The sequence below is a fragment of the Polistes dominula genome, unplaced genomic scaffold (genome assembly GCF_049000335.1).
Source record: "Polistes dominula isolate Pdom_NZ unplaced genomic scaffold, Pdom_raw_medaka contig_15, whole genome shotgun sequence".
Classification (NCBI taxonomy): domain Eukaryota; kingdom Metazoa; phylum Arthropoda; class Insecta; order Hymenoptera; family Vespidae; genus Polistes; species Polistes dominula.
Genome location: NW_028300915.1, coordinates 650,454 through 664,271, shown reverse-complemented (window position 1 = coordinate 664,271; position 13,818 = coordinate 650,454). Strand labels below are relative to the sequence as shown.

Below are 13,818 nucleotides of genomic sequence, written 5' to 3'. Positions count from 1 at the left end.
ACGCGCCTTTGTGCATCGTATTTTTAGAAGAGATTTATAGATGTCTGATTGGTTGAATCTTACAGAGGTTTGATTGATTATAGATATACAGACATCTGATTGGTTAAAAATTTAAAATGGTAGATCAAAATAATTATTTATAACAATTGAGATTTTGAAATACTATTTTCATTTTTTTTAAATAAATTTTCATTCGATATGAATCTAATCATTTAAATGAAATTTTAAAGTAAATCATTAAAATGCGATTAGTGTCAAGAATATTTTACTCACATTTCATTGGTTTAAATAGATGACGCATCCTGTTACTGATGTTCTACTTGCGCTCGTTGAACTTTCATTACATATATTTTTATATATACAGTATATATTAAAAAAATCTACAGAACACAGCTGTAGAAAACTCGTAGCATATTCCTTCTCTATTGCATCTTAATACCAAGGAAGAAAAAAATGAAAAGGAATATTATATTTTATTGAATTTTTAACAATTATTTATAAAACATTTTAATAGTCGAATATTCTACGTGTTCGAAACAGGATATATTTTATGTACATATTAATATATATATATATACATACAGTTACAGTTTCAACGCTACTTATGATTAATCAAAAAAGTATCTGTGTAAATAGTGACAAGCTGATAGTGAACTGCATTTGTGATAGTGATAAAAAGTTCACGTGAATGGAATTCATTACTGTCATGTAGTACAATGACGTATAAACGTCAGGAATATATTAAGTACTTACTTTTTTTGACTATTATCATGGGATCCAGATTAAGGTAATTTAAAGATTTTTATTATTTATATTATTCTATCATTAAATAATAATTTAGTATCATAAATGAGAATTTAATCATTTACAATAATGCATACACGAACAAATAGTATATACATATATATATATATTTTTTTCTATGTGTCGAGATCGTTTATACTTTCTATAATAAATAATTTTATATCAAAATCAAACATTATAAAAAGTTAATATTATTTTTATTTATATGCAATGAAACCAAGTGTTATAAATCAAATTTTATTTTCAAAATGTATAAATTGTGTCATCATGTCAGATAGTTTACAGACAGATGGTAGAAATGAATTGATTAATATTGACATTATTTAACTAATATCTTTAATTTTATCTTAATATTATCTTATATATTGTATTTGTTATGTTTTCAGGGAGGACGTTAAGCAGTTATTTGAATGTTTTTGTGAAATTGCTGCACCGGTTAGCAACAAACAAGCTTGGATTCTTCAAAAATATCCAAGTTCATTTTCAGATGAAGAAATCTTGAAGTCAGTCCCTAAATTTGCGTATCCATGTGAAATAGAAAAGTAATGTATAAATACATATGTATATATATATATATATATATATATAATGTTTCTGTGTTTGTGACATATCGATTCTCTATGTTAATTGCTATTATTATATTGTTCTTAGTTTACTGGTGCAGCACTTCTCATTTGTGCTTACTAGTATAGATTCAAAATGGACCTTTGGTTTTTGTCGGCATGATCCAAAAACAGAGACCGCATTAGTGGTCTTAAGTGCATTGCCATGGCATGAAACATTTTATAAGTTAGTATTATTTTATCTATATTTAGAAGAAATACAAAATATGTATATGTATATTATGTGTCATCTTGTAATCATTTTTATATTTATTCATTTAATAGTTTTCAATATAACATGGTTTTTCTTATCTGCTTAGATTATTAAATCATATTGCATCTTTAACAAATAATGGAAGTGGAGAAGATCTTTGTAAATTTCTTGAAAAGGTACACAGCTGTGGTGTACCTATACCTGGGAATTCAATATCTATACCAATACCAAGTCTTAATACTGTAAGTTTTATAATATTAAAATTTCTCATATTAATTGTTAATAATTTTGTATTTGATAAATAATGTTTAAAACTTTGTATATTTATTTTTTATAGAATTTTGTTTGCCAAAGTCCTAAACAATTTCAATTACCTAGTATTCCAGAAAATGTGAGTAATTATATGTATATATATTTTATTAATATAAATTAGAAAAATATTTACAAATATATTTATGTAATGCATATATATAATGAAGAAGCTATATAGCATTTGATATATGTTACAGAGAAATTTGACAGAATATTACAGTGCTGTAGATGCTCATAATATGATGGTAGTATTTGCGTCTATGTTATATGAAAGACGTATTATTTTTACTTCCAAACGTTTATCAAGGTTAAGTGCATGTGTACAAGCATGCAATGCTTTAATTTATCCAATGATTTGGCAACACATATATATCCCAGTACTTCCATTATCTTTAATGGATTATTTATTAGCACCAATGCCATTTTTGATAGGTGTACCTGCTCCAACACTTCAGGTAATTATTATTACATTATATTTTGAATTCATATAAAAAAAAAAGGTTTGAATAAAGATATTTCATAATTTGTTGTTGTTGTTGTTGAATTTCAGAGAGTTCATAAAAATGATTTAGGTGAGGTAGTAATTTTAGATGCCGATAATAACACCATTGAGTCACCTTTTCAAGATTTGGAATCTTTACCTCAAGATGTAGTATGTATAAATATACTTATTTATGTATTTGAAATAATAAATTTATTGAGAAGGAACTATAGTTCATTTTTTTAAAAATAAATAAAAAGTATTTTAACTTCAGGTAACAAATTTAAAGAAAGCATTGCGTAATAGACCTGCTTTACTTGGGGATGGAGTATCTAGAGCATTTTTACGAGCATTAGTACAACTAACTGCAGGATATAGAGAAGCATTAACGTTGCAACAAGGAGAGCGTATCACGTTTGATCAAAATGCATTTGTAGAAAGTAGACCATCTTCCATGCAACCTTTTCTACGAAAAATGTTAGAACTTCAAATATTTCAACAAGTATGTGTAACTTGTAAGTTTTTTACTAACAAATCTCCAAATGATGGATCATAACAATTTTTCACAATTATTTCTATATCTTAATATATTAATTGTATAACAATATATTGTTTAAAAAAAAAAACAACAAAAAAACAAAAAAATACATTTTTTATAATATATTTTTCTTTAATAATTTTATATATTGAATGAAACAATAGAATATTATTTATGTTTTAGTTTATAGAAGAGAGATTAAATATGCTCAATTCAGGACTTGGATTCTCCGATGAATTTGAAATGGAGGCATGCAGTTATTCAGTCAAATCTAGCAATAAATTTATGCAACAATATAGAGAATGGACTTACACCATGCGAAAAGAAAGCTCAGCATTTTTCCGTAGCGTGAAAGATAAAGTAAGTTGTTTGAAAAATAAATTGTTGTTATAATTTGTTTGTTTTTCTTTTTTTTGGTTATTCTATTAATTGATAAGTAAATATTCCAATAAAATTTACTTAATCGTAGGCAAATCCAGCAGTAAAATATGCAGTTAAATCTGTAAGTGTAAACAAATGATTTCGTATACAGAATTATAAGAAATAATAATAATAATAATAATAATAATAATAATAATAATAATAATAATAATAATAATAATAATAATAATAATAATAATAATAAAACTAATCGTTTACAAATATTTGTATAAATTTCTAGTTTCTTTTTTTTTTGTTTTCTTTTATAATTTTGTATTAAAAATTAATTACAGGTCAAAGATAGAGGGAAAGATATGAAAACTGCATATAAAGGATTGAAGTGGAAAGGTGTGTTTATTTATTTCTTATTCTATCTGTAAAAATAATGATTAAGAATATTATTCTATACATATGTTGTTTGTATATATTTCTATATTATTATTAAATAATTATTAAAAAATATTTTTGTTGATATAGGACGATCAAATAGAAGTGAAAATAGTATGAGATTTCATCAACCAAGATCTGCGCCTAGTTCACCTACATTAGACAGAAATCCTATTGGATTTACAGCACCACCTAAATCTCCCAATGGATTTACTGCTACAACTAGTTATAGAAAAGAATTACGTTTACGTAATAGCAATTTTACAGATCCGAGGTAAACGTTATATTTTTTTTTGTTTGTTTAGTAATACGATGACGATGATTATCATTTAATAAATCAATAATTATAATCAAAAATATGTAATATATTTTTCTAACATATTATATTATTATTATACTTTTATTAAAAATGTGTGCTTTATTTATCCTAACAGAAAACAATACTCACCATTAAGTCCAAGTTCTCCTGATGAATCAGAACCACCACCAGAACGTATAAATATTGATCTTATGCATGAACTTCGAGATGTAATATATCCAAATACACCACCTGTGGATAGAACTGTAAGTAATTTATTATTTAATATTATTTTGTTGTTTTTTTTGTCTAATGAAAACTTTAAAAACTGTGAACTATTAAATTTAACGTAGACATTATACATATATATTATTCACTATCATTTTGAACACACAATTTAATGAAAAATAATACAGGTAATAGCATGATGCATGTACATAACATTAATATATCAATTATATTTTATTTCGACAATTTATTTATTTATTTTTCAATAAAAATTAAAATATAAATTAAATAAATCTTTAGATTATATATTTTTGTAATAATATTTCTTGTGCTTTTGTGTGAATGTTAAATGTTTATATATACATATATTTGTTTGCAAATTTATTGTGCTATTGTGATGTATTACATGTTATCATTGAATCAACCACAATTATTCCTTGACATGATCTTCAAAATTTGTATTACATGTTTTTGCAAAAAAAAAAAAAAATGCGTGCTATTACTGAGAGTTACATGAAGACACATTTTAATTGAAACACATTATAATTAAATTGCATGCATAAATTGCATGAAATTATCTTGTAAATGTATATATATATATATATACAGAAATGAATGATACGAATATTTATTTTAATTTTGATATTTAATTTCATTTAATATATATAGATATTTTTTTTATAATTCATTACAAATAAACGTGTCTCATGCACCACCTTTCAGTTGAAGCCAGTGCGAAGTTTAGACAGCTTGAGATCTGCATGGAGTGGGCATTCACGACATGGCCCTCTACCTCGTACAATTGTCAGAAACACTCATGAAATATCCCCTCCAAAAATGACATCATCTTACATCCAACCAACATCCACCAATATTAATGATACAATTGATCAATGTAATTCTTCAATCGAAGCATTACAGATAAATATGAAGAAACCTTTTATTAATGATACATTGTTTGTTGATAAATCAAATAAAATGACTTCTGATGAAACTAATTCAGAAGCATGTCTCATACATAGTTCATCCTCTGTACATGGATTATCAAAACAATCGAATTTTTTACGTGATTTGCATACATGTAACGAATGGATTACTCCTGCTATTATTAATGTTCCTAATTATTTACAAAATGACATTAAACAGCCGCAACAATTGCAATCTAAAGTTATTAATAAAATTGATTATACAAATATTTTTACAAATATCGATTCGGCGTTGAAAAAACAAGATGATAATATAAGTGATAATTGTATTTTAACTACTACTAATTCATTTCAAGAAACTGAGAATGATGATGATGATGATGATGATCCTTTTGATACAAGTAAAGTGTTTATTCCATCCTATTTACAAAAACCATTGTTTCAATCCACAAATCCATCTTTATCTATTAATTCTGACATACCAATCCATCCTGTAAGTACTACTACATCCTGTTCTGCACAAGCTAAGGTAAACATCATAGTTCATTGTTGCTATTATTTTATATTTACTTATATAATATATATATATATGTGAAATTTTTGTAATATACAAATTATAGATACATTACATTAATGTCTTACATGATTGATGTACAAGAGTATATATATATCATTGAAAATATTTAATGTTTCTCTAATGTATATATAATTTCTTCTTTACTTTTTGTTACAGAGTTCACCAGAAGTGCCAGATTTAATCAGATTAGATTCTACGAATAGCAACGATGATTTTGATCCATTACTCTCTAGATCTACAGTATTTTCAAATACAAAACAAATGACACAATCATTGCATATTCCAGAAATGGGTGAAGGTCTTAGTAATCCTTTATATCCATATTTTCAACCTTTACACAGTGGAAAAGATGTACAACATTCGCATAAACCTTCTGATAGTGTTGGTGATTTGGATCTATTACAAGCATATGGTTTAGATTTTGATAAATTTAGTGTAACTAATGGTGGTGGTGGTGGTGCATCGCCAACAAAAAGTTCTTCAGTAGTATCTACACAAAATGCACCTGGAAACAGTATTAAAAATATGGATAATGCTTTTAGCTTATCGCTCGGCACATCTACACCAGTTAAATCACAAAATAATTGGACAAAATTTGAATAGATAATAAACATTAGAATTCGCATATCATAATTGTATATATTCTATAAATATATATATATATATCTGTTTTTGTTATTTATCGCTATATATATATATATATATCTGCAGCATAATTTGTATATTTTCCTTTGGAGAGATAATTAACAATGCAAATGTTTATAATAATATTATATTAGAACATTAAATATTGTTACTTTTTATTGATAGGAAGTATTATCTTTCCTATCCTGATGCACAATTATAAATTATATTTGTTGTTTATATGAAAAAACATTTCTTGTAATCTAATTGTTTAAGAAAAATGCTTTATTTGTACATAACTACAAAATTTTATTATTATTATTATTATTATTATTATTATTATTATTATTCTGTTGTCTACAATTAAATCATTTTTAATATGTACATAATTCGTTCTCATAAATAAACCCTCAAGAATTTAAATCTAAAAGTATTATAAATAAACAAAATCAGCTCAGGGAAACAAGCATTGTAAGAGCAAGGCAAATTCACACATACATCAATCAGTTTAAAGTTTGAATTTTATACGATAAAAAAAAATCATAAAAATTATTCAATTTATATTTTAAGATTTATTCTAATGAAGTGAGATTTATAGTGATGTAATAATTTAATCATATAAAATATATATATATATATATATATACAACGTATATTATAAATAATGAATCATTTTACACGTAGTAATAACATATTTGAAAAATTTCGAAATATGTTTGTTTTTTCTTTTTTTTTTTTGATGAGAAATATTTGTTATTTTATATAGTTAAATATTACAATAATTTAATTATTCAATATAATAGTTTATTATATGTTATATATATATAAATCTTTAATAGAATAATTTTATGTTGTAAATGTATTATTTTTAATAAGCACATTTGTAAGTTAACTTAGCTGCAGATAATATTGATAGAAATGTATCAAAGCAGAAGAACAAATTAAATTTAATCAATTTTATTATTTAAATTTTTACTTAGATTTTCTTCATTATAACAATTTTAATAATCGTTATACACATTTACTGGCAATGCTTTATAAATTAAAAAAAAAAAAAAAGGTATAAAAAGAAAAACAATAAATATAAATTCATTCTTCTAATTTGTTTTGTGAAATCAATCAAAAATAATGAATTCCAACATATACATATTTTAATCATTTTTTAATAATATTTTATTTTATTCATTTTTATTTTTGAAAAATACCTTTGGCCCAGGTTTATACATACGTATTTTCTTTTTTGTTGTTGTTGTAAAGTAATAAATATGTTATAAATATATGATATTATTAACCTTTGCTTAGCACACTTGGATCCAAAGGATCACCCAGACCTTTTTTGCAACTCATTTTTCTCAATTGTACTCAACTTTAATAATTTTTTCAACATATTTAAATTTAATTTAATGCTATAAAACTTATATAGTCTTTTTAAGTAAGTATTAAAGAAATCTCAATAAAATATTGAAGTAAATCTATGCAATAGTTTCTTTTTTATAATGATTTTTCTTGCTCGGATCCAAAGGACTCGAGTGTGGTAAGCGTGTTATTACTCCAGGAAGGGTGAAATGGTAAGCAAAGGTTAAATTTCCTAGTATTTACTTTAATACTTTTTCGAAACGCAAATTGCGTTGAGTTTAAGAGAACATTTTGTTTGTTCTTCTTCTCTACATATTTGATGGATTATGTGAAAAAAAAAATATATAAAGCTCTTCAGTACCTGACCAAAGATTGTATGCATATATAAATGAGCTTTTACTATTACTTAAGGAATATACAAGAGCATATGGACTTGTTTCTATCCAATAGAGTGTAACTCATTTATCTAAGATTATTTCATTATGAAATTAAATGTTCAAATAAATAAATAATACATAGATAAATTGCAAAGGCTAGAAAAAAAATTGTATATAAATATTATTTAGATAGTTTGTACAGCTGTTATTGCATCAGCTATTCTTTGTAATTCTCCTTCACTGTTAGTCAATTTGTCTTCATTACTCTTTTGTACATCGAGTGGTACTTTATTATTATAATCATTAACGGACATAGCTTGTTTGATCTTCTGTACGGTTTCCATTAATTGTATTTCTTTCTTCTTAAGTTTTTCTAATTCTTTTTTTGGATCAATTAAACCCTGAATAAAAGAACAAGTATTATTATTATTATTGCACATTTTGTATATAATCATAAATGTGGAATTCGTGACAAAAATTGGACCGACTGGACTGGGACTCGAACCACGGAGATCCTTTCGCTCTTTTAACCAATTGAGCTATCCAGAGCCCATCGACCAATCCTTCTCACAAATGTCCAATAAGTTTGGCATGGAGGAGGAGCTCGTCCCACATAAATATATAAGTAATACATTATTTTATAAATACCTTTAACAATAGATGTACTTGAAGTTTATCGGTTATTGTAACAATAGCACAACCCAAGGGAGGTTTCTCTAAGCTAATTGTGGAATATGCCAAAGTTTCTATTAAACTTTGATATTTCACAATTTTATTTATTAATACGTGATCGTCACACTTGAGATATCCCTCAGTTTTTAATTTATTTGGTAGATTGTAAGTTGCTCGTGCTGATCTTATATTTTTGATTACTTTTTGCGAAAAATCAATGTCTTTTTCTATTTCATGATTTCTCCACGGACACTAAAAAAAATAAATAAATATTATTAAAAATACCGATACAAGTTTCAAATAATATTGAATACAATATAATACTGTTATTATCATTACCTCTATAATTTCAGGATAAGGACTAACACATATGCTTGGATATGATTGTTTTTTACGAGGCAAACGTTGATAAAGTTCTTCCGTTATAAATGGCATGAAAGGATGTAATAATCTTAATCCAACATCAAGAGTTTTGAATAAAACCTTTCTTGCTTGCAATTTACTTTCATTATTATTACTTTGAAATATTGGCTTGAGGTATTCCTACAAACAATATTTCTTATTATAATATTATTTGAACAAAAATTAATTATGTTTTCTTTTTTTTTTTTTGTAAGTATTTTATACAAAATGCTTACCAAATAAACGTCACATAAATCATATAACCACATATTATAACACGCGGTTGTTGCAGTTGTAAAATCATATTGTTTCATAGCTTCATTGCAAGTTTTAACAGCATAACTTACTCTTGAAAGCATCCATAAATCAACATTTGTTTCTTTACCAGTTAACTGTAAATGTTTCTTAATAATTTATCAATTGTATATAAAATTATATTTAAAAAAAGGAATGCATGATTATAAAAAAAATGAATAAAATATGAATGCTTACTTGAGAATTATTATTACTATTTTTATGATCTTTACATGTACATTGTGGTAGCATTGTATTTTGTTCAATACGAAAAGCAGCCTTTTCATGTTCGTCAAAGGTTTTCATGTGATTATACCAACGATGTAAATGTGGATAATTTGAAAATTGAACATCCATGGAATTGAAAATGTTATGAGTTTTAACATCAGCTTGAGATGGTGTATATCCATCGAGATATGGATAATCTTCTAAATAATGATTTAATGCATCTTGTATGCATGTTTCATTTAAAGTTGATTGATACCAATTGTTATCACCAATCATTCCAATTCCATTCTAAATAAATAAAATTATATATTAATATATGTATATATAATTAGTAAATGAATCTTTAAAACAATTTATCAACTTACCGATTGAGGTTCATCATAATTTAATTCAGTACCTAAATACATTAATGAAAATTTCGTAGCATTCCAAATTTTATTACAGAAAAATCTGTAACCTTGAACACGAAGAATATCTAGATTGATATCACGACCTTGTGTAGTATAAGCACAAAGAGCAAATCGTAAAGCATCGGTTCCACATTCAGGTATGCCTTGTGGATAATCCCGTTTCTGTCCTTCGATAGCTCGTTTAAGTTCATTTGGATCTAAATTTGAATCTAACAGTTGTTTATGAAGATTCTGTAAAAAAAAGATATTCATTTTAATAACCTTCTTATAATTAAATATCATTTATACTGTAATACTAAATTTTAAAAAATACCTCCAAAGATATTCCTTTAATCACATCCATAGGATCAATTACATTACCCAGAGATTTACTCATTTTCCTTCCATGAGCATCTCTTACCATTGCATGTAGATATACTTCCCTGTTGAAACACATTTATAAAGATTTATGATTAATTTATAAATATGTATACAATAATACATACTTGAAAGGTAATTTTCCTAATAATTTTTGTCCTAGAAATACCATTCTAGCAACCCAAAAGAATAATATATCATGTCCAGTTTCCAATAATGTACCTGGATAAAAAGCTTTCAGATCTTCTGTCTGTACAAAATTATCATTTCTATAGAAAATTCAATTCCTTTTTTTGTTTTTGTTTTCTAACAAATATCGTGATATGTTATAATTTACTTACATTATCAGGCCATCCAAATATAGAAAATGGAAATAGACCAGATGAGAACCAAGTATCTAAAACATCTGGATCTTGTTCAAGAATAATGTCATTAATATTTAAACCATATTTCTTAGCTGCTTTCTCTTTAGCCTCATTTTCAGAATGTGCACTAACCCAATACGTGTCATCTGTCTAATAAAATGTATTATGCATTAAAATATGTTGTTCAATTTATCTCATTTATAGTTTTTTAAAAAAGATATTCTAGCTTTTTCTATACTTACAGTGTTATTTATATTTTTAACAAGATAAGCAGGAATACGATGACCCCACCACAATTGTCGAGAAATACACCAATCTCTGATACCATCCATCCAATGATACCATGTCTTTTTATATTGTTCAGGAATAATCTTTAATTCACCATCTTGTACCGCTTTCATAGCTGTCTTAGCCATTTCATCGCATTTAATATACCTAGAGAAAAATGAATTTTAAATACTGAATATAAAATTTAATTGTATAATCAATTTTACCATTGTGGTTTAATAAGTGGTTCAACTACATCTTTAGATCGACTACATATTGGCACAACCATAGGATTATCTTTTATTTCAATAAATAATTCTTTTTCCTTTAATCTTTTTAAAATTGCTTTTCTAGCTTCAAATCTTTTCATTCCCTGAAAGTTTGAAAATATATATTTATTTTCAAAGAATTTTTCTTGATTAATGTTAAATATGTAAACAAACAAAAAAATATATCTGTAAAATACCGTGAATTCTCCATAATCACCAATAATATTTCCATTGTCATCAAAGATGGTGATAAATGGAAGATTGTGTCGTTTACCAACTTCGTAGTCATTTGGATCATGAGCTGGTGTTATCTTTACAGCACCTATATTTAATTAATTGTAATAATAATATTTGTATAATAATTAAGTAAGTGAAAAAATATATAATAAGTTTAAACACTTACCAGTACCAAACTCCATTTCAACGAATTCATCCGAAATGATAGGTATTTTTCTTTTACAGAAAGGATGCTGCACAAATTGTCCAATATATTTAATATAGCGTTGATCTTTTGGATGTACTGCAATTGCAGTATCTCCTAACATCGTCTCAATACGAGTCGTTGCTACAATTATTTTATCTGTGGAGTTTTCAATCTCATATGCAAAAAATACTAACACACCAAATTCAACCTTGTCTTTGTAACCAGGAATAGACAACAAAGTGCGGCCAGTCAATTCCATTTTATCAACCTACAAAACATTGTTTATAATATACAAATATATTAACAAATAATTAACAAATATAATTCTTATAAAAATTCACCTCAATATCTGATATTGCACTTTTCAAACTGCAAGACCAATTGACAAGACGACTACTTCTGTAAATTGTACCATCATCGTGAAGTCTTATGAAAGCTTCAGTTACAGCACGACACAATTTTGGATCCATAGTAAAAGAAGCGCGATCCCAATCAAAGGAACCACCTAATTTTCTTAATTGTGTATAAATTCTATCCCCTTTTCTAATAATAAATAATTACATAATAGTTTCTCAAGATGATAATTATTAAATCATAATTAATGATTTATTATACGTACTCATATTTCCATTGCCAAACCTTTTCAATGAATTTTTCTCTACCAATGTCATGTCGAGTTTTTTGTTCTTCTCTCCAAAGTTTCTTTTCTACAACAACTTGAGTTGCAATACCTGCATGATCACAACCTGGATTCCAAAGAGTTGTGCATCCTTTCATACGATTCCTAAATATATTAAATTTAAATTAAATATATAATTTCATTTAAAAAGTCATAAATAAGAAAAGTTTACCATCTTGTAATAGCATCTTCAACGGCATTAGTTAACGCATGACCAAGATGAAGAAAACCAGTTACATTTGGTGGTGGTATTACCATTACAAACTTTCCTTTAGGATTTATATCTGATATACTTTTCCTCTATAATAATTAATAATTAAAATGATCAAAAAAAAAATATAGAATATAAATAATAATAATAATATTAAATGTTTATATACCCCATATTCAGGTTTAAAAAATCCTTCTTTTTCCCACCAGGAATACCAAGCAGCCTCTACATATTGTGGACTATATGTGTCAGGCATTGTACCAGAGACATCTTTCTTTTCTCCAACTGGTGTGTCTATTGTATATAAGGCAGTATCCTTACTATCCTTTTTCTTATCAATTTTCTAGATAACATTAATGAATAATTAATTAATAATAAACACTTTGATTTATGTAATAATGAATATAACATGATGATGAAATCTTACAATTTCATTGAGTTATCCAAACACACATTTATATTCATGTAATTCTATTATTTGTCTTAAATCAATATTAAACATTTAAATGAATATATAAATTAAGTTTATTATAAAATAATTAATTAATACACCATATAAATTATAAATACCATATGGAAACAAAAGATATACTTAATAATTAATGAAATAATTGATATATAAGACAGAATGTTCTCACCTCTGTTGTTTCTTTTACTTTAACCGGTTTGTCAGTTATCTTTTTCTCTTGTTTCTGTTTAAACTTTTCCAGTTTTGCCATTTTTTTCGCTTCTTTTTGCAATTGCTTAGGAGTTTTTTCAGGCACATTTTCGCCATTATTTAATTCTATCTTAGTGTCAACCATTTTTGAATCAATAATTCTCTTGATTATGATATTTACCGGCTAACTAAGCCGTACTAGTTGAAAATACTGTTTTATAAATAATAAAACTAACCATGTGCTTTTCACATGCAATCTACCAACAATTTTTCTCTCTCAAAAACTATCAGACAAGCATAGAGATACTACACATAGAGCAGACAAGTCAGCATAAAACCTGTCGGTGAAATAAAAAGAGATAGAACATGTGAGGTTGATGTTGTCTTTCTCTAACTTGCGCTGAACGGCGCATGCGCATTAGTTTGCTAGTAGAGGTT

The 13,818-nt window shown here is 25.8% G+C and overlaps 2 protein-coding genes across 4 annotated transcripts; one reads left to right on the top strand and one right to left on the bottom strand.

Annotated features, from left to right (window-relative positions):
* The first annotated feature begins 330 nt into the window (after positions 1-330).
* Positions 331-7,380, top strand: LOC107070262 (DENN domain-containing protein 1A). Of its 2 annotated transcripts, XM_015328295.2 has the most exons (15): positions 331-787; positions 1,191-1,346; positions 1,456-1,593; positions 1,727-1,862; positions 1,958-2,011; positions 2,130-2,387; positions 2,483-2,584; positions 2,688-2,915; positions 3,135-3,311; positions 3,421-3,453; positions 3,665-3,719; positions 3,849-4,032; positions 4,193-4,322; positions 5,008-5,739; positions 5,944-7,380. In XM_015328295.2, exons 1-15 carry the CDS (start codon positions 717-719, stop codon positions 6,388-6,390), a joined length of 2,901 nt encoding a protein of 966 aa, XP_015183781.2. In that variant the 5' UTR covers positions 331-716; the 3' UTR covers positions 6,391-7,380. The 2 variants fall into 2 exon arrangements, with proteins under 2 accessions (XP_015183781.2, XP_015183782.2); XM_015328296.2 differs by lacking the exon at positions 5,008-5,739 and having other exon boundaries at positions 340-787.
* A 174-nt stretch (positions 7,381-7,554) lies between these two features.
* ValRS (Valyl-tRNA synthetase) lies at positions 7,555-13,736 on the bottom strand. 2 transcript variants are annotated; one of them, XM_089170429.1, is made up of 18 exons: positions 13,361-13,736; positions 12,892-13,065; positions 12,684-12,811; positions 12,452-12,616; positions 12,174-12,375; positions 11,812-12,100; positions 11,606-11,730; positions 11,367-11,512; positions 11,115-11,307; positions 10,849-11,022; positions 10,636-10,757; positions 10,464-10,572; positions 10,106-10,381; positions 9,711-10,028; positions 9,455-9,622; positions 9,156-9,359; positions 8,793-9,068; positions 7,555-8,545 (listed from the first exon to the last, which is right to left on the bottom strand). In XM_089170429.1, the coding sequence occupies exons 1-18, from the start codon at positions 13,523-13,525 to the stop codon at positions 8,330-8,332; spliced, it is 3,450 nt and encodes a 1,149-aa protein (XP_089026555.1). In that variant the 5' UTR covers positions 13,526-13,736; the 3' UTR covers positions 7,555-8,329. The 2 variants fall into 2 exon arrangements, with proteins under 2 accessions (XP_089026555.1, XP_015183772.1); XM_015328286.2 differs by having other exon boundaries at positions 9,455-9,610; positions 13,361-13,735.
* Positions 13,737-13,818: the final 82 nt, after the last annotated feature.

What these genes read in the sequence shown, in the direction of transcription:
- LOC107070262 (XM_015328295.2), top strand. Translation starts at nt 717, where the DNA reads ATGACGTATAAACGTCAGGAATATATTAAGTACTTACTTTTTTTGACT. An exon ending in CAATACCAAGTCTTAATACT is followed by an intron (nt 1,863 to 1,957) that starts GTAAGTTTTATA and finishes TATTTTTTATAG; the next exon opens with AATTTTGTTTGCCAAAGTCC. An exon ending in CACCACCTGTGGATAGAACT is followed by an intron (nt 4,323 to 5,007) that starts GTAAGTAATTTA and finishes ACCACCTTTCAG; the next exon opens with TTGAAGCCAGTGCGAAGTTT.
- ValRS (XM_089170429.1), bottom strand. Translation starts at nt 13,525, where the DNA reads ATGGTTGACACTAAGATAGAATTAAATAATGGCGAAAATGTGCCTGAA. An exon ending in AAGTAAAAGAAACAACAGAG is followed by an intron (nt 13,066 to 13,360) that starts GTGAGAACATTC and finishes AATGTTATCTAG; the next exon opens with AAAATTGATAAGAAAAAGGA. An exon ending in GTTTGGCAATGGAAATATGA is followed by an intron (nt 12,376 to 12,451) that starts GTACGTATAATA and finishes ATTTATTATTAG; the next exon opens with AAAAGGGGATAGAATTTATA.